Source organism: Pseudopipra pipra, chromosome 6, assembly GCF_036250125.1.
Source record: "Pseudopipra pipra isolate bDixPip1 chromosome 6, bDixPip1.hap1, whole genome shotgun sequence".
Taxonomy (NCBI): Eukaryota; Metazoa; Chordata; class Aves; order Passeriformes; family Pipridae; genus Pseudopipra; species Pseudopipra pipra.
Window position 1 is genome coordinate 41,665,837 of NC_087554.1, and position 26,155 is coordinate 41,691,991.

General features: G+C 45.5%; 1 protein-coding gene and 2 long non-coding RNA genes across 3 annotated transcripts; 2 read left to right on the forward strand and 1 right to left on the reverse strand.

Moving 5' to 3' along the window:
- Nucleotides 1-3,187: 3,187 nt before the first annotated feature.
- TMED10 (transmembrane p24 trafficking protein 10) lies at nt 3,188-19,282 on the reverse strand. The gene is made up of 5 exons (XM_064658770.1): nt 18,983-19,282; nt 14,803-14,923; nt 10,305-10,378; nt 5,875-6,001; nt 3,188-5,424 (listed from the first exon to the last, which is right to left on the reverse strand). The coding sequence occupies exons 1-5, from the start codon at nt 19,238-19,240 to the stop codon at nt 5,303-5,305; spliced, it is 702 nt and encodes a 233-aa protein (XP_064514840.1). The 5' UTR covers nt 19,241-19,282; the 3' UTR covers nt 3,188-5,302.
- Nucleotides 6,590-17,871, forward strand: LOC135416071 (uncharacterized). The gene is made up of 3 exons (XR_010431424.1): nt 6,590-8,897; nt 10,164-15,855; nt 17,598-17,871. It is a non-coding gene; the product is annotated as an uncharacterized LOC135416071 (long non-coding RNA).
- Nucleotides 19,283-19,549: 267 nt separating the features above from the next.
- On the forward strand, nt 19,550-22,440 carry LOC135416072 (uncharacterized). Its single transcript, XR_010431425.1, has 2 exons — nt 19,550-19,777; nt 20,283-22,440. It is a non-coding gene; the product is annotated as an uncharacterized LOC135416072 (long non-coding RNA).
- Nucleotides 22,441-26,155: the final 3,715 nt, after the last annotated feature.

Sequence of the window (26,155 nt, forward strand, 5' to 3'; positions counted from 1 at the left end):
CTGAAGCACGAATCCCTGAAACCAGGCACGACAAGGCCCTGTTAGCTCTTATCTCACTGCCTCAGGAAGATGCTCAGAGCATGAAACAAAACAAGCAGGGCTCCTTGCAATGTGGTGAGGGTTAAAGAGCTGCTCAGCATTATACGCACCTATTTGTAAGCAAGTAACTTATACATCAACATTTATTTACTGTGCATTATGACTATTTCCATACAAAGATGATGTCCTTACAATCAGCAAAGACAGCATGTCAGTTTTATAATAAAGGAGCTTGCAGGAATGGATGAAAAAAGGTCAGATGTGTTCTGCTAAGGAACATTCGCTCCCTCCATTTCAAGGAGAGTATGTGGCAAAATGTCATCTGGCAAAGAGTAGTAATTTAAAAAAAAAACAACAGGTGAAAAAATCTCATGAAAATGGGATTAAGGAATCTGGAACAGTTGTAGAAAATCAGAATACTAATTGAAAAAGTCAATCTTTATTTTTCTATTTGAACAACAGAGCTATCTTGTCCATTATTAACTACAGTATCATACAAATTCTTCTATAAAATGCTCACAGTAGTAGCTACAAACAGGTTTAGCTGCCCCACAGTATTGCCTTTACTATGCTTTAAAAAGCAGGCAGTAATTCTCACAGCAAGATGCCCGTAAGGGAAGTAGCAGCCACTGCCCACTCAGGTTTGCTGGAATATGACTGAAGAATATACACCCGACTTTACACTGTGTTTTTTACTAAAGCATTTAAAGAAATCAGACTGATAAGAGGCAATGTGCCATTCTGCCTCCTGCAAAATCGGTACTGAAGGATGAATTTAGGTAAGGGTAGGAAAACTGTCATTTAAACCAAATCATAGCAAGCGTCTACCTTACTCCAAAGATCTCCAAACAAAGTATATTTGAGGGAAATAAAAGCACAAGCAGCTGGTACGGGTGAGAAAATGCTAGAGGGTAAAACCCTGCAGCAGATCAGACCAGAGCTGCCATGGGATATAGCTGGAAAACACAAGCACACCCTCCCCTCAGCTTCCCTCATCTACATGGCAGCTGCAGGAATAGCATCCACCAAATAACCAAGAAAAAACAAGTTCATATCATTACAATTTCAACAGAACATTTTGGTGCAGTTTATACAAAGATCACATAATGCAACTGATTTAAAAACTCAGGAGAAAGGTACCTTGAGAGTACCAGCTATGGAAGGAAATTACAGTGAGCTGTAAGTGCCAAAGCTAATGCATTGAGTTTAAGGTGATAAACTGCATAGACCTCTGGCAACAGAAGGAGCATCAGGAATCTGTTACTACCATTGTGCAGAAAGTTTAAGTCACTTCAGCTGCAGCTGAAACAGAGCAACTCCTAGTTCCTGCCAGTGCAATAGACTTCCAGTGCAAAGCAAAACAGGCTTCCTACAAACACTGCTGGGCAAATATAAGTGTTTTAGTGCTGCAGCAAAAGCTTGGCCTCACCTGTTTCAGGTGTACAAAAAGGTCCAAGAAAAGCTAACAGGCGGTTTTTCTAAATGCTTTTCTCCTTCCACCCTCCTCAGAGAAAGGTGGCCTGCCAGACCCACCATACCACCACCACCACTGATGATTTGGGGGAGGAACAACAGAAAAAGCACAAGCCTGACAAATTTTTTTGTTTGAAGAAGGGGCAGCAGAAAAAAACTATCAATGCTGAACTCCTGCAGTCTTCACCAGACCCAACTTTTTTTTCCCTCTGAAAGATTTCTCCATTTCAGGTTTGTGGTGTCTCTTTCCCAACAAGCCACCTTCAACATAAGGGAAGTTCATTTCCCAAAGACTTTGTTCACTAAAGGCATGGCCATCTCACGCATCTGAAAGACAAGTACAAAAAGAGGGACACAACTAAAGATATGAGAGAAATATATCACATGAACTGGAGGCGGTAAAGAGGGCACACTACTTTGCCAAACCTCTGCCACAGGACCCTGTGAAATTACAGGCGGGAATCCCCTCATGATCTTAACAACCAGTTGCCAAACTAGGTTGAGTCAAATGTCTCTGATGTGCTACACAGATGTTGTTCACTTGGGTTACTTCTCACATACCTGAGCAGCTTGTAAAAAATGAGCAACAGTGTGTAAAATGCTCATTCCCTCACACATCCACACAAACAGCAGCTGCGGCGGGCACTCTGTGCAGGGTGCAGCCTACGCTGGCAGAGCAGGAGGGGGAATACACAAAGATATACCTTACTTAGGAATGCTCACGTGAGTACTGTGATAATTAAATCGTTAGTCACATTGACAAGTGGGTGGAAGAGGCTGGAACATCTGATGCAGTTTGCTACAGGCAATTATAGATCTACCAGTGATGCATCTGTCACACACAAAGATGGGCTCAGACCCAAGGATCTGCAACAGCTCAACTTTAGCCCATTTCCCAGAAGTGAAATGGAATGAAGACACCAGCTCTGCATCCACAGTGCTGTAAAACAGCCCAGACCCACTGCCAACCTACCGCACGAGAACAGCTGTACGATTTCACATACTCAAATATTCATCCAGGAAAGAACTTGCAGAGGCTAAACCTTATCCAGAGATCTGGGAATTTCCCTTCTTGAAATTCTCCCTGATAATACTAACTAGTTGTGTAGTATTTATGTGCCCCCAGTCCTGTTATGTGGCATATCTTGCTTGGTTACTGCATGACTAAAGGCTTGCAGGGTCAGCAGAGATCTGACAGCAGTTCAGTAAATACCTAACCACTCTCTTCAGTATCTGCCACAATTTAAAATTTCCTCTAAAGTACAAAACTGTAATGTACTTACATTTGTCTTAATAAACTAAAATTTATGTGGGAGCTGATGGTGAAAAACTGGATCTTGTACTCTAGAACACCAGCCCTGTTTCACTATCAGCCTCAAAATTCCTCCATGCAGAGAGATACAATTAGGAAGGGGAGAGGGAGAAAGGCAAAAAATGGTAACCTGTAGTAGATCTCGCTTACTGTGCTGGTCCCACTCCACAGAGAAGCCTGAGCATGCTTCTTAAGTCTGGAATTTTCAAATTCTTTAGAAACTAACCACTGCTAAAGAAACCCAAAGGCTTGTGGGGAGTTTATGTACTTGCTGCTTCCTGCGACTGGTCAACTTGCAGGAAACAACAGTTTGTAGGAAGATGCACAAAGAGGACAAGATTCACAGCGACAAGGTGAGGTGGGTTGTTTTTCCCCAAAGAAATTTTATTTGAGAAAGTTGACAAAAATCCCCCAACCAGTCATCACAGGTAAATCCATGCCAGTTGCCCACATCTGCTCCCCAGTAACCATGCCAGTACAGTAAAGAGCCAAACATAACACCAGAATGATGAGAGTGTAACAGACACCTGGGGAACTTAAGGCCTTGCCACCATTTTTAAGATATCTTTGCACTCACATAAGGATGGGGAGAGGATATCAAAACAGACTGGAAAAGCCCCTTTCTCGTAATGTCTTTTCAAGTTATATAAAAACAAAAGCAAAAATTTAACAGATCTACAGGCTTCAAACTGTAGGACCTAAAACTACCTTCAAATGACTTCTGTAATTCAGTCCTGTGGCATCACAGCTGTTCTGCACTGTAACAGCTTTCAAAAATGTACAAGGATAAAATGGATGCAAGGGCAGAGGAGTAGACTTAGGTTCCTAATACGGCTTTATCAAAAACCAAACAAATTAAAAGCAATCTAAGCACTTGCCAGTGGAACTAACAACTCCAGTAACTTGGCAATGGCAAAGAGAAGGCAAAGTACTGATGTATTTAGATGACAGGAGGTCAGCTTTACCTCCTCTTTCCCATTGCCTCACCCTGGACAACTGTTTCCTTCTTAGCAATAGATCAGACTCAGGTCAGAAATTATAAAACTATGTTTTTTTTGAAAATGCTAGGCTGGGTCCAGGGCCATGACAACCCCTTCCCTAGCCAGAATTGTCTAGACACAGGACACCAGAATGCTGTGCTGCTGAACCACTTGCTTTGGAGGAATGCAGAGAAGGTGCAAGAATTTTTATCATTGCCTAAAAACTGTAGCAGGTTAGGTCCAGGAAGTTAACCTGCCTGTTTTTATCCAGCCTGGTTTATTTAACATCATGCCATCTGGATGGCTGAGAAATGGTGAGAAGCTGCTGGCTCTTGCTGTCTAGTACCGCACAGGAGAATAACAGTTCTGTTGAGGGCACAGTTCAGACTCCCCCCAGATGTAGAATTAGCCTATTTCTACCCTGTACTGCTTTTTTTAGTTCATCCACATTCTTTCAACTCCTCTGCTAACCTGCACAGCACTGTTGTACCCTCAGACCTCAGTGCAGGGCACAGGCCCTCATGCTTCATGTGAACATCAGCTTATCTTGCTTTGAGGTCTCAGAAAATGACACTCAGCCTGGACTCAGCTGCCTGGACAGAAGAGAAGTCTCCTGCTCAATGTAAGACCAAGTTTCCTAGCACGACCTGCTCCCGTTTGCTCTGTGACTGTATCTGAGGCCTCCTGTCTATACAAAAGGCTGTTCCTGACCAAGGCTTTCAAGAAAGATGCTGTATCATTTCAAAGCAAGAGAGGCACATCTAAGACAAACATGGGGCAAGGGTGGGACCAAGGCTGGACAGCTTATTTGAGCAAAGCAGGCTTCTTTCCAAGCTCAAACACATTCCCAAGCCCTCCTTCCAAGGCTCCCCTTCCTCCAGGCTGAATCACCGTATGCTCAAGTGCCCTGACCTGTCAGCACAAAGACATCAGCTCCCACAGGGAGAAACACAGAAGTCCACAACAGGGACCAAACCTTAGATGACTCTCTATCCTCAGGTCCTGACGGAATGATGAATCCTATTGCTTTGCACTCATCTCCATTTGCAGGCTTAGATCCCAGATGATCAGAACAGGGAATCCCCTGCTCTGCTCCAGTGCGAGCTGTGTGGCACCTAAAGAGCGCAGCAGGGTCAAGTGGCTCTGAGTAACACTGCAGTCACAGACAGATGGGAGACATCATCAAGCCATGATTATAAAAGGAGAACAGACAGCGCAAAAACTTGCTGCAGCTGTCATGGAAACATCTTTTTTTATTTAATCGCTGTCCCAGGAATACCCAAACCCATCATGACCTCCCCCACCCTCAACATTCAACAGGATTTCACAAGTCCCCAATTGTCTCCAATGTTTAGGCTCCCCTCCTCCTTTAGGGTCCAAGTTCCTCCAGAAAAGCTCCAGTCAGTGGGTATCATCTGTGAGATGGCTCCAGGGGGCCATGGCTAGGTCCCAGCGGTGTTCAGCTGGTCTGAGAGGAGGGGGAGGAGGATTTTCTCCTTTACTCAATCAGCTTCTTGGCCTTGAAGAAGCGACGCAGGTAAAAAACCTGCCAGGTGGCCAGTCCGATGAGACAGCACATGGAGAAAATGCTGAAGTACAGAACCCGGGTGTTTGTCGACTCTGAAACGGATAACAAACCATTGCACGGGAGTCTGACATCACAGGATGTGCCCCAAGATGGCAAAGTTCCCAGGATTTCTCCTCCCCCATGCAAAACTTCAAAGGCAAGATAGTATACAGCATGAAGGCAAGGCTACCCGAGAACCAGCAGTACTTGAGAATAAAGCAGAGGGAACAAGGAGAAGGATAATGAAAGAGAACAAGGTGAAGATGTGGCTAATGGGCAACATTAAACAGTACAGAGTAATTCACATTAGGAATGGAGACAGAAAGAAATGATTTCTGGAGACAGAACACACAAGACTCAGTGACTGCTTTGGGTTTCCCTTACTAGGAACAGGCAGAGACCACTATAATTACTTGATCTCCAAGTACTGTCCTAATAACACATTTAGCAGAAATAAGGGGTCTTAGAGCTCCAGCCCTCTGAAGAGGCACACAGTCTCTCACCATTCGTGTCCCTCATCTCCTCTTCTCGCTTCTTCATATAGGCAAAGTCGTTAACAATGGACTCTGAAAGATCTTCCAAGCGCCTCAATTCTACTTCCAGAGGCTTCAACTTCTCCACTTTAGCAATCTAGAAAACAGAAGAGTCAAATCAGTGAGCCAAAACAGAAAAGCTCCCACATGGGTTTTTACTGCCAGTTTGAACCACTCCTCCCCACATACTACAGATCTGGGGCATCCTTCCCATCGGGAAATACCTCTACAAGCCAGAAACTACCATTGCATAAAACACTATCACTTCTCCCACCTGTTCTCTGAAACACACTTTCCTACTACCCCTCCTACACAACAGAGGAGCACAGCATGCATACAAGCACATTTCTTCCTTATTCGGCTTAATGTTAGCTTATTCACACTTGGCTTCTGAGGAGTGGGTAGAAGAACTTGCCACATGACTAAACCTCCAGTGAATATAAGTCATGGACTGAGATACAGGTGACTAACTTACATACGCATACGATACTGTTCCATAGGCACACGGTGTATTAGCACCGAGATTAGCTTTGGTAACTGTTGCCACACGTCCCAGAAAGCCCGGGCAGCCCGGTTCCCAGCAGCAACGTTTTGAGTATCGCACAAGAGCTCGGGGGTTTCACCCCTGGGCTGACCCTCCAGGGCAGCCCCTGCCCTTGGCAGGGACCCCGCGGGCACCAGGCGCTGCGCCCGCCTCGTGCCACCAGGTGGCGCTGCCGGGCCGCGGCCGGGCCCGGCTCCCCTCGGGAACGGCCGCTTCCCTCAGGAACTGAGCTGGGCCGGGCAGGACCCAGCTTCTGGGCAACACCTGGCCCACCGCCCAACAGGTCACACGCTTGGCGTCCGAAAATAAAAATCCACAGAAAAGTTCAGTTAGAAAGCACAGCCAACAGCAGCAACTATTTAAGTTGCATATGTAAACGTGTCCCTGCCCCAGTCCTGACCGTAACTGACACAGCAGTTATGTAAAACCTGTGACACAAGGACACTCACAGGAAGCTAATTCCAATTCCTGCCACTGCTACAGTGTAGGATTTGGGTAACTCTCCATCTTGCACAGACTTTGTCACTATTACCAGCAAATGACAGGCTGCTGCAATAAGGCCAGATGCTGTGTCCCCAAGTAATGCAGCAGAGGAAAGATGTGCTACAGAAAACTGCACAGAACACACAGAGCACCTGCAGCTCACCACCAGCCTCACAGCCACGCAGGATTTCTCAGACATAAGCTGCAGGATGCCATCCCTCAGTGGTCCCTGCTGACAGGCAGGCAACTGGGCACCTTGCATGCAAGCATCCCCAAAACACCACTTCCAGAGGCAGCTGCCCGCGCGTCAGAGCCCAGCTGAAGAGATGCAGAGATGCTTGTGACCAGGCCAGTGCTAGCTAATCAGCCATTCCACTGAAGGATCTCCATGTGACACATGTATGCTTGCAAGCAGCAAGCCATCAAACAATCACCTGGGGATTTTTATGCTGAGGTGAGCTGTATATTATAGCTCTGCCAGCACAGCAATTCGAAGTGCGTTTGTCAGGAGTGGTAGGAAGCAGTAGGTTGACCCCCTCCTGCCTTCTAGCCAATAGGCTGTAATGACAAAACCTGTGACCTGGACACATACCTGCCAGCAGAGCTTTGCTGAAAACCTGGCCCAGGCTCTGCTAACACAGCTAGAGCAGCAGGTCTGTATCACACAGGAGGACTTGGGGAGCTCTACTGACAAGCTAGCCTTGCACTGACCAGCTCCATTATCTTCCTTGAGGACTTGCTTCCTCATTCACAGAATCCTACAGAACCCTACAAGGGTTCCACTGGGAAAAACCATCCTGCATCCCTTCAGTTGCTCTTAGTAGGTGTAGCTACAAACATTCAATACCTACTTTTAGTCCTGCATGTGCTCCCAGACATATATCCTGAATCACAGAATCCCGGAATCAATTACATTGAAGAAGACCTCTGAGATCATGAAGTCCAACCTATGACCTAACACTACCCTGTCAACTAGACCATGGCTCTAAGTGCCATTTCCAGTCTTTCCTTAAACACCTCCAGGGACGGTGACCACCACCTCCCTGGGCAGTCCTGGAGCCTCCTTCATCCCTAATGAAGTCAATATGCCAAGCTGCTCCAAGGGATTTTGTAAAGAGCCCACCAAGCATCTGTGATGGTGGAACAATATCATCCTAGAAGGAACACTCTACATCAGAACTGAGACAACTCCCACAAACTTCCCAGGGGTCATTCAAAGATCTGTGGAAGTCTAACGCACTTCCTAGCACAAAAGGAGATACACTGTAGTCAAGAATTGACAAGGAGTAGCTGATGTGGAAAAGAACCTAGATCGCCAAGCATTCTTAGTGCCCTCACAAGTCTTTTCACTTTTCCCTACCTTAATTTCTACTTATTGAACGGATAAAGTTATTCCTCCCTAACCTGGGGAACTAAGGCATGACACTGCAGTTAGATTTTCTAACCCAGCTCACTATTCCAGCTGCTTTGCTCTAAGAACATCTGGATCTATGAAAGCTTATGAAGTCACACTTGAACACCACCCCTCCTCTCACAGCATATATCCATGCACAAGCAGGACAGTATTAGTGACTCTTGTTCAACTCCCTTAATCAAGTCTCCTTGCAGCAATTCAGCAAGAAGAACTGGGGGATACGACGGGTCACTGGTACCCAACAGCAGATGAATGTCACAAGCAAAAGGCTCAAAAAGGCTGCAATTCTAGGAGAGAAATCTGAGCAACAGTCCTTCCCTCTGAGGCCTTATAGCAACCTATCAAGCCAAATACTACAGTAACCTGGCAGGAGAGAGCATGGAAGAAAACACACTGCAAAGCAGCATAGTTAAACATCTATAGCAGCTGTGCAAACAGTAAATCAGTTTGAGTCCTTCGCATATATGCTGCTCAACACTGCCTGCCACTATGAGAAGTCCTCACAAGTCAAGGATGCTTGCCAGGGCTGCCAAGATCCGCATTTGGTATCAGGTGGGACTGCAAGTCTAAATTCTTCTCCTGTATTTGTCCACAGAACTTTTCCATCAATGTAACTACACTGATGAGCATAATGGATACATACCTTTATTCCAAGATAGTTTTATCAGTATAACCAGAGTGCATAGATACATGGGCATAAGAAAACCTTTCTGCATATGGGTCTTTTAGGTAGCACTATAGTAATCAACTCTAGACTATACTGTGGAGTGGTATTTAAAGGGATTCTGTAAATGTAGCCAACATAATCCTCCCAGTTACACTCCCAGGGATTCATCCCAGTTGCAATCCTTCAGCTGACAGACAGCTGGCCCAATGACTGCTGCACTCTTCCCTGAACCCAAGCACGTTTTTACTCTCCATGTAGGATGTGCTCCAGACTGACTTAAGGAATGACTGTTCTGCTCTTCCCTGACCCCAAGCACTTTCTTACTCTCCACATAGGATGTGCTCTCAACTGACTTAAGCAACAGAGAACCAGATAGCACAAAGTTCAAAAGGATATAAAAACACCATGATAAATACTTCAGAAATCCGTTCATTTTCTGACTGGCACCATGCACAGCTTCCTCTGCTACCCACTCTCCTCCCTAAGGAATCTCCCATGCTCTCGTGCGCAGTGGACACAGCAATCATTTGTGGGAATCTTTCTCCAACAGCAATTCTCATTGTCTCAGGCACAGGCTCTGTACTGGGGGCTGACTGATCCCAAATTCTAGTGAGCCAAAAGCATGGTAGCTGGCATCAAAATTCAGCACCCACACCAGCCAGGACTGTCTCAGCCACAAAGCAACTGCTATTCTACACAGCTAGCTCTTGGGTCTAAGAAGCCTACCCCCTCCTAAGATGTAAATGTTTAGGCTCTATGCCTATTTGCAGTGTCACGCCTTCAAACCAAATACCCATTACACAGCAGCTACTACTCTGCCAAACACCTTTATATTGATACACTGCCAGTTCTTAGAAACACACAAGCGTCATTTCAGGCCCGCTGAGCCAGTACATCTTATAGTCAGGAAGGTAAGAACAGTAACATCGCAACTTGACCTTTAAGAGGATTTGATGTTAACCTAAAATGCCCTCTGCTGCTGGGGCTGGGGAAACTTCACCTCTCAGTCCCTTATTGCCTCTAATGCCTATGCCCAGAAGCTGGGTCACGCTGTCCTAGCAAAGAAATTCACATATTAGGCTACAGTTCCCAGAGTACAGAATTAATTCTAGTTGATGTTTGTCTTTTTTTTTCTCCCATAACACACAAAGCTTCACTGCAATTGTAGGCTGCAGACAGGCTTTCATCACCACTGGGAAAAGAGCTTCCCATCACGAGCCCCAGATCTACAGACAGCATCACGTGAGTACTGGGAAAGAGGAGCCTGCAGTGCAGGCAGCCAGGGGACATACCTCCTCGTAGTTCTTTGCTTCAACACCATGCTTCATATCCAGAGTCACGAGCTGGTCCGGCATCCTCCCTGTTCCTGGAAGCATAATGAAAGGATTCCTTGTGCAAAACATTCAGCCTGCCAGGAAATCACCAGCTCTTCCCACCACTGAGGAAGAACTCACAACTCCCTCCCCTCCCCTCCATGTCTGCAGCTATCTGCGGAGGCAGCACAGTCCAGCCTAAAAATACAGAGACTTCACAATAAATCCTGGCTGAAGGAGAGCCTCCCAGAGATAATGAGAACAAGCTGTAACTAAAAACACTGAGAGTGTATAGGATGCAAATCACTGTAAAAACTGCAGAGGATTAGAACATGAACACCAGCTGCTATGACACAGCCTAGCGAAAGACAAGTCATCGGAGGGACAAATATTCAACTGGGGGCTCACATTCCTCCTAACAGGAAGTGAACCAGCAACTTGTCAAGGTTACTGGGGTTGTAAATGACTTTACATTAAAAGGAGCAGAAGATAAACTGCTCCAACTGAGGAATATGACATATGGGGACTACCGACCCTCACATGCTGGAGTATCTGCAGAAACCAAGGAAATCCCCTTACCAATGATCTCAGATACCTGAGAACCACGCTGCTATGCAAACCCCAAGACATCAAGAAGCTTCTGAAGCTGGGAAAGCACTGCCTCAGAGAACTGCCAGCTGGAGCCACTCAAACAGCACATAAGACTGCAGTCAACAGCACAGTAGATATCTTTCAAGGCTGTAGCCCCCAGGCTAGGGACACCTATGGCTTACAGCTTCTTTTAACTGCTACAAAGTGTCACATCTGAGAACGTTCACACTAGGACAATATATATATATATATAGGATAGGCATATCAGATACTCTAAAAAATGCAGCATGTCAGCTGATCTGAGTGTCACACTCCACTATACCACCCACCAAGAAAATGTCTGTACCTAAAACATTCCCAAAGCCCAGCATGCTGGAGCATATAGCTGTCCTCAGACGGCTTCCAGCAAAATACAGTGTCTGAATTTAAACCGTGAATTTCAGAGTGTCTATCCGGGAGTATGTTCAACACTCATATTTTGTCACAAAAGGCTGCCGGGTAGACATACCCTCAGTTCACAAAAAAATTCAACTTACAGGTTATGCTGGGTCACTCCTATTGGATACTGGAAGATACTCCATATCTTTGATACAACATCCCCAAATTTTTTCTCTACCAACTCACTGAACAGCTCTTCAACACCACAGTAGAATCACCTCCACCTTCTACTGCCAGCAGAACAATAAATAACCTACTGATAAGATGGTGCATATCAATTGTTTCTTGAATTTCCTGATGGAAATGCACTATATAAGAGCCTAAAGGATAAATTAGGATTAGGATTAATTTTTTTTGTTTTCTTATAAAAGACCAGTTACTGTAAAAAAAAAAACAAACCCAAACCAAACTAAAATCACAGCACTGGTCTTTAATAGACAGGCTGTATACAACCACCTGGTGGTGCTCCTTTCTCCAACCATGAGTTTTGACTGCTTATAGCATACATGTACCAGCATGTGTTGAGACTGGCATCCAACAGTAGTTGCAGAGGAAAATTCAAAGCACACAGTTCAGGGAGAGGTTTTTTCAGTGTTGCTTAAATTACAGCAACTTGGGTGGAGAGCTGGAGCTTGCAGGAAGAGATGAGAAAGATGAAAAAGTCAGTGAAAAGAAGAACAGAACTGCAAGAATTAATTTGTTAGGCTGAAAAGGAGAGCTGCCAAGAGGCAGTAAGAAATCAGAAACGTTAAAGTCCTGGGTGCAAAGGGATGGAGAGCAGACGTTCTGCAAGAGGTTAGCATTGTCAGGAACTGCCCTGGAAAAACTCAAGCTGCTCTTCCTACAAGTTTACTGAGCCCAAGTCACTAGGCAGCTCCCTTTGCACTCATCATACCTCAGTAACCACCTGCTTCTCCTGCAGCCAGGGCTCACCAGAGCAGGCTGGATCAGCAGCAAAGAGAAAAACAGTCAAGACTCAGAGATCTTGACTAAACTGATACCTACATTCTCCAGGTCTTCATAAGATTATCTCACATGAGTACAGAACTGTTCCCCAGGAGACTAGACGAGCTCTAATTTGCAAAGTCAGTGGAAAAGCAGGGCAGTTGAACAGAATGTCAAAAATTTTCCTACAGGAATTCCAGAAAAAAGGAGTCCTGACACTCTTAAGAAAGTTTGGGAAGAGAAGGACTACCGAAGGAGCAAAGAGTTACAGATTAGCCCACAGGAAGAGCCCTAGAGGGGAGAATGCAGTGAGGCCAGGCTGTTCATTTTAGAGATTAGCATTGGGTGGGAGAGTAAATGTGCCTGGGAACAGAGCACTGGTCAGGAAGGCAGGACCATTTACCCTGGAAGAGGGTAAAAAGCCTGTCTTGCAAACACCCACAGCTCCAAGAAGCACCCTAAGAGCTCTTCCACTCTGATAAGGTGGACCTTCTAAACAGGATCTCCTTCTTACTTCCTCTTCCTCATTTCTGTGGTTAGGGATTGAGAAATCCCAGTTGCTTAGACCCTTCAGGTCCCAACGGTTCTGGGTGTCTTCTACCAACAGTTTTTCTCTTCCGGTACTCCACCAACATCCTCCTTGGCTGCCGCCTTACAAGTCCTGACCACTTACTTTATAAGACTGTGAAAAAAACCCTAAACTTTAAAGAGAAACATGGGGATTAAACAACATTTGGTCAGTTTCCCCATTCCCATGCTGATCTTATAGAGGAAACAAGGCACTTCCTTGTGACCTGGTTACTTCTTTCAAAGTACCTTAACCAAGTCCTGCAGATGATCAAGCCTCACAGTGCCACCTCCCTTACTTCATTATTTCCTTGATTTCCAGTAGACATGGGAAATCTGGAGATACTCCCCATGCAGTATCTCTCTTTGGCAAGGAATGTGGGGCACCTGGGTCCAAAAAAACTGGCAGCTTGAAGGCCCCTAAAGAGAAAGCCTCCAGAAGGATCCAGTTGGTCAGTTGAAGAGCTCTAGACTTTGGCACCTCAGTGCCCTACAGATCATCAGGGTAGAAGCTGCATTTAGAAATATTTTATCCTTGTCAGTATTGAAAACTTTAAAACAAATTTGCAACTAGGGAGCCAGGGAATAAACATTTGCTACAATCAAAAGAGTTGTAAGGGACTCAGTCTAGGCAAGAAACTGCTGCTCACAAGCACCAAACTAAGAGTCTAGACACAACTAAAGAAAGAAGCCTTTCCCACCTCAGTGTGTGATCACATGCAAGCTATGAAAGGATCTGCAGGACTGTCTGGAGACTTCTCAAATACCCAGGTGTTGGAAAGTAAACAGCATGAGTGACTCCCAGATGAGTCACTAGTGCCTGCATGTCTCAATGTGTTAAGGAACATTTGGAAATCCTACCTTTGGAGTAAAATAAAAGAATAATCCTGAACATTGGGGGTCACTATCTTATCTGTAAAATACTACAGAAGAGGTGTTACAAGCCAGATCCCTCCCAATCCCAGTAAAGAATATAGCCTTCTCTTTCTGGAAAGTTCTCTGCAACTTGCGAACTATTTGCATCTTATATGTGGAGCAGAACAGCAAAACAGTGTCTGCCTTTCACCAGATACGAGGCATGTTGCTAGTGACTGCTCTGTGAAATGCTCCGGGATCTTTTAGGATAAGACCTAAGAATGACTGGGTCCAGGGAGCAGAACTCTGACAACGAAAAGACGTAGCACCTACAAACTTGCACAGACTCACACCACTGTAGATGAGATGAGAGCCCATGTGTTGGCCAATTTCAGCACGTTTGTCCTGAAGTTGAGTGCAGCCACTCAAAGCAACACACGCGTCACACTCATAGGAAACGAGCCTGAGCACTCGTTAGGCAACCATCCTTGCAGCACAAATGCAAGGCTGACGTCCTTGCTCATTTCCCCTTCCCTTTACTGACCACTTGTGGGTGCAAATCAAGGCCACATTCCTTATACACGCATAGCTAAACCCCAGAAAATGGTTATCAACCTATTGCAGGATAGCTGCCAAGTACACACTTGTGGAGAGATCAAGTTCTACCAAATGGGAAGAGCTGGCCAGCAGGGGTGAAAGACAGGTCCTGGAGATGATGGCATCTTGCTCTGTCCTGACTCAACTGCAAGATGGGGAGAAGCATGAAACTGGCAAAAGAAGTGTGGTTTGCTCCCTGGTACTGCCACTTATTGAAACTGTGGTGACTGTTGTGGGAGGAACATCTGATTCCCCTTTCAGAGGAAACCAAGCACTCTACACAACAGCCACAGAGAATTATTAAACTTCAAATGCAACACTGACAGCAGATACTCTGCAGTGAGACTGCCCACAACACCCTGAGGATCAGCTTTAAAAGTCAAACAGTATTCTGTGGACCATGCTAAGGATCATTTTTACCTGTATCCCTAATCCACGTTATCATGATCAGAAACTAGAAGCAGCCAACAGATCTTTCACTTACCCACAGGAAGCTTGCTCTCAAAGCAGGCCTCAAACATATCATAGTCTTCAGTGGTGAAGGCAAACTTGCCCTTAGTGGCATCCTCCTTGGCGTACAGGATGTGCCCAGCTGAGTCAGTTATCTATAAGAGAGACAATGAGGGTAAGAAATATTATTTGTAACAGAGAAAATGATGGTAACAGTACTTTGCTGCCACGGGTTCATGCTGCCTGTGCAGGAAAAGTAATCCTAGTAATCCCTTTGGATCTGATGCTTTCTCCTTTCAACAGTTTCCCTCCTTCTTCACAACTACATCAGTTCCTCCGCTTGTAATCCCCACTCCAGGAGCTGACAGCCAGAGTGACTCTAAAGTAATTATTGACTCTTTAGATTCAAAAAAAAACAAACCCAAAAAACACCCAAAGAAAAAACCCCTACCACCAAAAAGTAATCAACCAACCAAGCAACCAAAAAAAAAAAAACCCAAACTGAAAACCACACTAATTCCTCTTCCTCCTGTAAACCCCAAATACAGACTACATGTAGGAACTCTAGCTGAACCAAACAGTTATTCACTGCCTTAATTTTGCAAGCAAAATCCATGAACTCCCATAGCAACAGAGATATGGAGAAGCCTTATGGGACAAAGACGACTCATTCCCCAGAAGATGGAGAAGGGCACATCTATTCCTCTTGAAATGAATCATGAGCGTGGCTCTGAGGTAGACAAGGTTTGGGTGCCAAGATCCATAAAAGTGGCCACTTCAGAGGACTATTCAGACTACGCAGACAGAATAATGACTGCTTTGCACTAAGTCTATAAAACTACTAAGAATAGGCAAAAACTGTGGAAGGTCTATAAAAATGCTTCAACAAAGAGTATAAATAAAGGACATGCATTTCATGACACAAACTTGAGAATAACTGCTCAATTAATGAGGCTCCATCCAGTTGAAACACTCTGACCTCGAAGAGGGGTGGAAAAACCCAGAGGTGTTACAACACTGCATGAAAATCAACAGTGTGATTCCACTGGAATGCCTCCCAGTTTCCCTCAACTCTATCCATCAACAGGTATGTCTGAAAAGGCACAAATGCTACAGTTACTAGGGGTCTTTGAAAGTCTTAGAGATGAAAAGACTAAAAATCTTGGGAATAATTTTAAGGGTATGTAAGATAAAAGTACCCAAAATAATTTGTGCTATGGAAAAGGTAGGTCAGACTTTACTCCATCTTATGAGGGAAAAACAGCCTGGCTTCCCTGTACAAAGACCTTTCAAAAGGGCTACATACCCAGAGTTATTCTAAGGAAACACCCTTTATTCTTATTAGAACACCTAATTAACTCTCTGCCATGAGATACCACTGATGCTGGTAGCCTGCTGGATTTAAAACAAACGTGGACCTTCTCATGCATAATTAGAGTTGCTGCATGAGGCAGGAAAAACAAGAAAGTATATAAATCCTCAGGCCTGACGGTATAAACCATAGCAGGCAAGACTTTAGGAACAAGCTTCCTCTACATACAGATTATCCCACAATTGTCTGTTAAGGGCTTTGTTGTAGCTGCCCCTGCACCATATGTTGTTTGCATCTGAGAACAAGGAGCAGTCTTCTCCCATGCTGCAGTTTCTGCTCAGAGCTCTACCTGTTTCCAAGCAGCAAGCAGATGAAAGCACACCTGCGCAATCAGGCACAGCCAGCTGTGCTACCCCCCTCCTGCCACACGCCACCAGAAAACAGCCACCTCCTGTCTGGAGGCCACCAGACTACTGGGAGGCACTGGGTCCAAGTGAGCAGGCTGGAGTACAGGACTGTCCATGTCTGACCACGCAGACACAGTGTAAAAGCCTGTGGTTTGGCCACTATATGGCACACGCTATTTAGTGGAGTGGTCCCAATTAACCAACATGCCTCATCGGCATGACACCATACACTCTGCACACTGGGTTCTCCATCCCAAGAAGTTCTCAGAACAACTTAGCTCTCAGCGGTCCCTATTATTTTGAGCACTATTCCCTTAGGGCTTTGTAGACACCAGAGCTAATCTTTATCCAGAGAATATTATGCAGCTTGATCCATTTTTGCCCTTTGCAGCTCATGAACAGGATTCTGGACTGTAAAAGCTCTGCTATCCGCTTTCATCAGAACTGAATAGCACTATCCAAATCAGCCAAATACACTGCCCATTGAGCCTGGCCTGCGGGGGCGGGAGAAGCTGCTAATAGCGCAGTCAGACGGCCTGTGGGGGAGTCGACCTGAAAGGGAGTTTTCATGCTATTCTAAAGTTACTTACGGTAATGCGATCCCCTACAGACAGGGCATTGTTCGCTCTTGACAAACAGAGACAGTTCCCCAAAGTGCCAGCCTCGACAATGGGGCAGAGGCACGTGGCAGGGCCCTCAGCAGCCAGCTGGCAGAGCCTGTAGATTCCTCCAAAACAGAGGGTGCCACTGTTAGTGCTGGGGTATCACACACACATAAATTCAGCTCACTGGCAGAAACCCACCTGAGCCTGGACAGAATTAACTACCAAACTCCTCTGTTCGATGGCCCAACCCAGGAGGGCAAGGCAGGACCATCCAGTGCAGAAGGAGAGAGACTACCTGCAGACATGATGCCCTGAACTAACCTTTCCCACACAAACCAAAGAGAAAGCAGGCACCTAGCAGAGGGGTTTCAGCACTTATAACAGATCCAGCATACTGGAAGGCCACAGCATACCTGAAGGAAAGCAAAAACTACATAAATTATTATTTCTTCTTTGTAGCTTTTCAAACTAATATAGGACTTTTTAATTTTATTTTATTTTACAGTTAGAACAAAATAGAACTTCCATGAGCAGTACTACGTGAATACCAGCTTCATCAGCAAAGCCAGACTAAGATCCAAACGTTGGATTCATTGCTTCACCACCATCTCCCTAGACAAGTCCTCTGTCATAAAAGTGAGTTTTGGAAGAGACTTTGGGGTCAGCTGACCTAAGAGTGGGCAACTTGAGAATCAGGAAGCCTGGTCACCAAGTGGTAAGAGACAGATGGGAACATAGCACTTCAACTGAAATACATGTGCCTTATGAGGCAAATACTCCAGCAGCATTTTAAAGCATTAATGCTGCTTGGCTCTGCCTATGCACAGGCAAGTTTTCTCTTAGAAATGATGCAAGAACAGCAGAACAATTTTTAAAAAGCAAGACTCCAGAAACAGCCTTCTCTAGCCATAACCAAGCACAACTGCCAATAACCCAAAGCCTTCAGGCATCAGTAGGCAGATGCTGGAAGGGCAACTTGATTTCAGGAGATCTAAAATACTCATTACCACTGAGTTCAAAGTGTCCTGAGAAGACCATCCTGTTTGTTTGTTTGCATGCTTATTTCTGAAAACTTTGGGAATGTAGACAGAAATAAAAAAGGGACAGAAAGCTATCATGAACTGACTGCAAAGCAACAAACCTTACTCACCTAGGTGGGAATTTTGAAGAAAGCTTAGGAAAGGCAGATTGTGGGCAGAATTAAAGTGAAGCTGTTTAAGTTTTGCTAACTGCTTGTTACATAGGTGTATTAGTCCCGTATATTCTGCTGACTCTGTACTCCCTAAAGATCCTTCAGGATCATTTTCTTCTGTGCACCAAACGCCCGTCTCCTTAAAATCCAGGCAAGCCTTGACACAGCCAGATGGGAATAGCCATTTTGTGCACCGAAACGTGGTTCCTCAGACCCCATCCCATTGTGCCAGGATCCCGTTGTGCCAGGCCCTCCCTACGTGGGGAGGGAGCCCTTGGAAGGCCACGTCACCATAATTCTCTCCCACTTACACGGTGCCAGCAGCCTTAGTACGGCTTTATCGCAGCGGCCCGTCTCGCCAGACGCCGGATAATCCGCATCGTGTGCGGATTACACGGCAGCTGCCTGGATGGGACGGAACGAGACGACGAGATCTTTGGGGAGAAAAAGCTCGTACTGGGCTTAGGCCAAAGTGCTGCCCTAGTCCCTCGCTGCCCCAAACTCCGAGCTCCTGGGCGGGCTGGTGTCCCCTCGCACGGGGCGAGTCCCGCCGTGCGGCCCGGGCCGTGAGCCCACGCGTGGCCGGTGTCACGCGTGGAGAACGTCACCCCTTCCTTCCCCGCCCCGGGAGGGGAGGCGGGGCCGCGCCGTCCGCCCCGGCCACCCCCGCCCCCCCGGCCGGCCGGCCGGAGCCGCACCTTGAGGTTGGCGGAGGGTCCGGTGGAGGAGCCCGGCGGGGCGCCGATCTCGTACTCGCCCGTGACCAGCGTGTCGCGGTGGATCTCCTCCCGCAGGCACTTCCGCGCCTTGCCCGGCAGCTGGAAGGAGATGGGCCGCGCCGGACCCGCGAGCAGGAGCAGCAGGAGTAGCGGCAGGAGCGAGGCCCGCCCGAGGCGGGGGCGGCCGGGCAGGGGCAGCGGCGGCATCGGCATCGGCATCGGCATCGGCATCGGCATGGCGGCCGCTCCGGGTGCGGCGGGCCGGGCCTCCCTCCGCTGCACGTGACCGCCGCCGCCGCTGCGTCACCGCGGGGCGGGGCCGGGGCTGCGGGGCTGGAACCGGGGATGTGGGACGGGAACGGGGGTGCGTGACTGACACGGGGGATGCGGGGCTGGAACGGGGGATGCGGGGCTGGAACCGGGGGATGCGGGGCTGGAACGGGGGATATGGGACGGGAACGGGGGTGCGTGACTGACACGGGGGATGCGCGACTGGAATCGGGGGATGCGGGGCTGGAACGGGGGCTGCGAGAGTGGCACCGGGGGCTGCGAGAGTGGCACCGGGGGCTGCGAGAGTGGAACCGAGGAATGCGGGGCTGAGTGATCATGGGACAGGAATGGGGGTGTGCGGGACTGGAACCCGGGAATGCGGGGCAGGGGGATGCGGGGCTGGGGCCGCCGTGCGGGCGGGAGCAGCGACCCGCGAGTCCGCATGAACGGGGCTCGGCGCCCTCCTGACCCACCTCCTTCATGTGTAGGGGTACCGGCCGTAAGGTACTGAAGCTTGTCCCTTCGAGTAAGCTATTTAGTTATGAAACAAATGATTAATGAAGTTCATCCAGTAATAACGGATGGTAATAAGTAATAATGATTTCGCTCGTTAAAGAATTGGAAAATTAGAAAAAAATTAAACTGTGCTCTGAGGTAGAGGAGCATACTGAGGATGGGCAAGCAGTCTGAGTTTCCTCAAGACTGCCTTACAGCTGAAGTCCTTTGCTGGGAGAGGGACTTGCTGTTTATTTTATGAGGTTTTTAATTTCTGAGTAATTTCCATTTTGACTTCTTCAGCCAAGAAAATTTAGTTTTATCAGATGTCTTGCTTCTTTGCACCAGCACCCTGCAAATACCATTCGACAGAAGTATCTGAGTGTTTCTGACAGCAAATAAAATTATGATGACTTTTGAAGACACTCAGAGAATTACTATTTTCCTCTTCTTTTCCAGCATATGCTCAGATTCAATTTTTTTTTCTTTCCTCTTGGTATATTTTACTCTTTAGGAAGATAGCATTGAGTAACCCACTGACCAGCTTTGGGCCTCTGCTATCCCTGGCACCACACCATCGACTCCTCTCCATTCTCAGCCTCCCATCCTGGGAGTGGAACTGCCGGGGACAACATGCACAAGCTCGAGCAGTGGCTTGCTCTGTGGTGTAACCTGCCTTCACACAGGCAGACAGGGAGGAGGAAAATTGCAGAGGTGTGTGGTTATGATCCCACAGTTGCAGTCAGCTCCTGGCATCAGCTGCAAATATGTATATACAAGGAAAAGCAGGAAGAAAGACATGGATAGCAACATTGCTAGAAAGCATAATAGCTTTTTTATTTCTATTAACTTGAGTAAAAAAAAGTTGCACCATTGCTCCACTTTTATTCCTCAAACATCACCAGTTGTGTTCTCTCTCCGGGCAAAACATGTCTTTAATGACAAGAAGTAACTAGTACAAACTTCAGTCTCAAGAGGCTTAAAGCATCAAACTTAATGCCTGGATCTTCATCTGCAGAGCATTTTAAAAAACAGTTCTGTGCTTTCACATCCTCATACTGAGACAATGCACTGAAGCCCTCCATATGCAGGAACAGGCGGTAAGACCAACTGTACAGTGATGGAGTGACCTCCTCGCTCGGAAGGACATAAAAATTTTAAGAAACATACATTACTAGAATATGAAGATATGAAATGTCGTAATATTGTAGCATAAAGTTCCTGATAAAACATGCACAGCATGACAAATCTCTTCATGCAGAACAGTCCTCATACCAGTGATACATCCCAGTCTTCTAGCACATTTAAAACATTCAATAATGCCTTATTTTCTGGGGGAAATTTTAGAGAAAGAGGCTCATTCATGTTAAGGTAGCCTGATTTTCTAAAATCAATGTGTGAACTCAACCATCAAGACGGAATATGTAACTGACTAAAATCCCTTCCAAATGTGGCTGTTTTGTCATGGTCCATTTTTAGATGAGTTACATTTACGACAAACAAATTTATCCTCAGTTTCTGTTGTAGCCTTCTCTCGTGTGGATGCATTATGCTAGAAACTGCTGCACAGGCAAGTTCAGATCTAATTATAAAACCCTCTTAGAGATGCTTTGGTGCTTCAGCATGTTGTGAAAGAAAATAGTACAGAGCTGCTGTGAGTCTCTTCACAATCCCCAGCTTTTGGCTCTTTAAAGCACTTAAACATGCAGTGGGGCAATCTCCCTTGAGTGTGCAAAGTAATTTACAGCAGAGAGAAAGCATTTTAAGATCCTTTCAGCTGCAGGTTAGGAAATAACAGTCTTGCAGGGACATGCCTTAACATTTCCACATAGTGGAGGCTGGCAAAATTAAATGCTTCCTGTAATTCTGAAACACTTAATAGGGGTGAGGGAGAGATTGATAACTTGTTACACAACTTTCCAGATGAAGCGATGACCTATTTTAGATTAATCTTTTCTGTTAAGCATTGTGGGAGCTCGGCAACCAGCTGGAAGCAGGTATTCGTTCTCACTGCTGCTAATCCACAGAGAAATGGGTGTATCCCCAAAGTAAACATTACTCTGTCACCTACCAATCATGACACATTGCCAAAATTTAAACAATTTTTTTTTGTATATGTCTCTTATATTTCCAAATATCCCTAATGCAATTTCATTGCTGTCTTGAAAATGATGCAGAGAGCAATGAATTATTCAGCTTTCGGTCCTGTGTTAGCAAAGAAGCCCTGGAAACCTTTGGATATCTCTGCAGTTTGAGGCAGCAAAGGCCACTGAGGAAAATATGCCCTTTCCCAACAAATTTCTAATTTTTTCTCAACTGACAAAGTTCACAGAGTGTTACCAGTAGTCAATTCTTGCCATACCAAAATGTATCTTTTATCTATGGTAAATGGCAGAAGACAACACTGATTTGCTGTCTCTGTGAAACAATGTGGATGAATGTGTGTAAATTACATAATCAGACCTTTTTTTTTACTGTTTTTGCGTCAACTGTTGTGGCATTTCTGCATTTTCTTCTTTTAGACAATAAAAAGTTGAAACAGTGTTCCTCTTAAAAACTATTCTGACCTTACTTTTATGCTCTAATCCTTTTTCATTCTGCCTTGCACCTGGCAATCCACTACAAGCTACTGAGAAACTTCTATAAAAACTGCATATGCTTTATGATGCTAATCACTGTTTTTACTAACCATGCAAAATTATTCATCCATCACTTCTGGAAAGTGCTAGGCCACTTCTTTTAAGGGGCTATGTTTGAACTCATTGCTGGGATATAACTAGCACAGCCACCATCATGATCACAATCCAGATAAGGATGTTACCCAATCAACTAAAAATAAATCAGTGGGTAAATAGCCATAAAACAGTGTTGCACTGCTCTGCCTCCCTGTAATATGTCCCAGAGACCCCAGATACTGTGTGGTGGCCATATAGCTAAACTATATGTTTGGATAAGAGGCATGGGTCAAAATAACCTTTAGACATCAAGAAGCATATAAGTTAACTCCTTTGAGGACACAGACTACCATTACAATATATTTATACATATCTGTTTCCATTTCACCCAGTGACTAAAGTTATTTCTACCTAAACTACTAAAAAATCATGCATGAATATTAATTACTTTTGCTTGATCTAAAACATGAGTTCATTTAGGGGAACAAAACATCCTTCATCAAAGACAGCCCAAATTCAGTCATACACAAACCACTTTAAGGAAGTGAGCATTCACAATGCTCCTCTCATCTTCCCCCAGTGCTTTTCCTGCTGCTAGGCAGGTTTTCAGCTTTCATGCAATAGCCTAACAGGCTAGTGAGGCTCCCTCCTTGCTTTTTGAGGAAACCTCCCACTTCACTTCCCAGCAACTTTCACCTACTGCACTCCTGGAGCTCAAGAGAAGACAGTTTCCTTCTCCATTCCCAGGAGGCAGCTCCAGCTGAAGCCCTGTTTCTCCCACAGCCCCAGCCACATCTAGCACACCCTTTCCCTGTCCCACAGAATCCTGCTGGCCTCTCCTGCTCACCAGCAACTGAGTTGGGATGAACTTTCCCAGCAAACACCAATACAGAGCTCACCTAGACACCTCTACCCTCTGCAAGAAGCAACTGGCTTCTTACCTCCTCTCAACCCCCCAGCCCTCATCCTGTTCTCCTCTGACCTTTGCAACCCACATACCTCTGCTCAGGTAGGGTAACAAACTGCTGTTTACACAGGGTTTCAAGAATCTCTACAAAAGGTTGCATACAGTTTTGTTACCTAAGCCACAACTCTAAAAATGACCTAGAAGTTTGGGGTATTGTCATGTCTCAACAGGTGAACTCCCCAATGTTAAGTCATACCATTATTTTTCTTTCAGTTGTGAAACACAGTGCAAGCTTACAATAACACAAAAGAGCATACATTTAAGGTTTGGAGCGTAACTTCATAGTTACTTTTTCTTAAAAGACTAAAGCTGAGATCCATCTGATCAATGAACACCTCTTCATCTCATGAGGCATGGGGGCTGCATCCTCTTTCCAAGCAATGGAGAGAAAGAGGTTATTCTAGGGAGAAGTCATCTTGTTCTGAACCAGACTTCCAAATCTGGTGAGGTAAATTCTACCCCATGTTTCTTCAAACTGAATTTATGCTGACATAGAGGTCTAATCAGCAGTTACATTGTGTATTGTTGCTCTGTACAAGTCTGACTGAGCTGTCTACTCACCCAATGAACCTCACCTCTTAAATAAGAGGTGGCAGGCCGTGGTAGGTCCACCTCCTTGCAGCTCAGCTGGAGTCCTGACTCACCTCATCGCTGCCAACTGCTGGTGACCTCCAGACCAGCTCCCAGACCACACAGATCAGCTCCTCCACTGTCCTCTCTCTGATATTGGCTAGTGATGGACATGGCAGAGGACAATGGACAAGCCCACAGCAGAAAGACAGGACATATTTACTCCAGCATCAAAATATTATGAGTTAGAGCTAACCAGAGGCCCTCAGAAGAAGTCTCACTATCCTCTTTAAAACATTCATTCACTTTTAAAAATATGGATGTTCCTGCCAGCCATTCAATGCTTTTTAATATCGCTGAATTCTTTAATCAGATGGTTTCCAGACTTGCTGTCCAATGTCTATGAAGGTATTTCATTAAAATCGGTTTCAGTTTTTTGAACTGAAAGCCTATTTGTCACAGAACCTGTCCTCCAGGTGTACCTGATGGAATATAGTCACATTCACTCTCGAGCAAGGTGGCTGCCTAAGCTGTGAGAAGACAGCAACTGAGAGAAATTGATGAGTAGGTACGAGGAAAGGTTTGTGTATCAGTGTGTTTAAGGGCAACTCTTCCAAATGATCCCCACTTAAGACAAGCTCTGACTTCGGTGGCATTTTTAAAAGAAAAATTCTGAACTGAATTCTTACTGTAACCAGTCAGAGAGACTTTCACATGTCATGAGTAATGTGAAGAATACCCAGGAATTAAAAAAATAAATATTCTTGTGTAGGTTTTTTACATGATAGCAGGAAGCTTTTACTGTGTAGGAAGCCTGAAGTCTTTTTATTATTCTACTATGGTGATGATTAAACATCAAAAAGGTTTGTTACTAGAGGCTGTATTTCTTCAAGGGCTAATTTTAATTATTTTTAACTTTTCAGCTATTTAACATTTGTATCTGTCTGTTTTCAGATCTTTCCTTCTTATACATAGCAAGTAAGTATAAGAACACTGAGGAGGGAACATCAAACAGGAGAGTACTCAAATCTCTACTTAAAACACAAAATTAATCTCAGCTGTAGCTATGGAGCCAGAATTTCTGAATGATATTATCCTCATATCACCTGGTAATAATAAAAAGAGGATATTTATGCACAGCAACACTACCTATTCCAAAAATATCTTCATGCTAGATTCAGTGGCAAGTACCAAGCCAGGTTCTCCACTGAGGACAAAGTTTAATGAATTCTTCCACACTGACATGATTTTTTTCAGCTCAGAACAACCTTGCTGATTATTTGAAGATTAACATGAGGAACATTCCTTCCTGCAGTTCATCAGAGCGGTCAGCATCCAACAAAGGGCATAACGAATATTATCTCCTGTATATCAACAACAGTGCAGCTGAATGCTACTGAAGACGCCAGCTCTTGGGAGGAGGCTTGGCAGCAAAGGCAGCAGTTAAATGGGATGTTTATTGGATGTCTTCCACCAGCTGCACTGCGTGGTGGCTTGAGTGTTAGATTATAAATATTTCCCCTTGTGAAAAAGGGAAGTTGGCTGGATGAACACTGATTCAGCAGCCTCGGCAGAGATTGGTGTGTAAGAAAGCAAGGAATGGGAAGCATTGAATTAGGCCTGGGAAGTCCCCTCTCTCCACAGGCACATGAGCAGAGCACTTATCTCTGGAAGCTAGTCAGCATGGCACATGGACAAAGGAGTATTAATAACTCCTCTACAGCAAGATTTCTGGGGGCAGGATGGCTCACCCAAACCACAGCCTCCACAACCACTCAGTGCAGATGGGCAACTTCTGCATAGTGGAGTTCCTTCTGCAAGGGCAAACCGAGCTGTGGGGGTGCAGGAGGGACCCCAAAACCCACAGAAGAAATAGCTTGGGAATACTGGCTTTCTCACTGCTGGCCATAGACAAGAAGTCACTAAGTCACTCCTAAACATTGTGCCAAAGGCCGGTGGGCCATGTGAGCCTTGCCAGTGTGCCAGGCTCAGTAAGCATCAAAGACCTGGCTGACCATTGCCTGCAACATCTGATATGGAGAATATCAGTAGACAGGCCTTTTGGTGAGCTGCACAAGGAAGGCCTTCTAGCTGGAGGGAAAGGAAATAAGCAATGAGGATGTGTAATTGCAGGTTCTCATCCAGCCTGCAGCATGGCTAGGAAGAACTGATAAG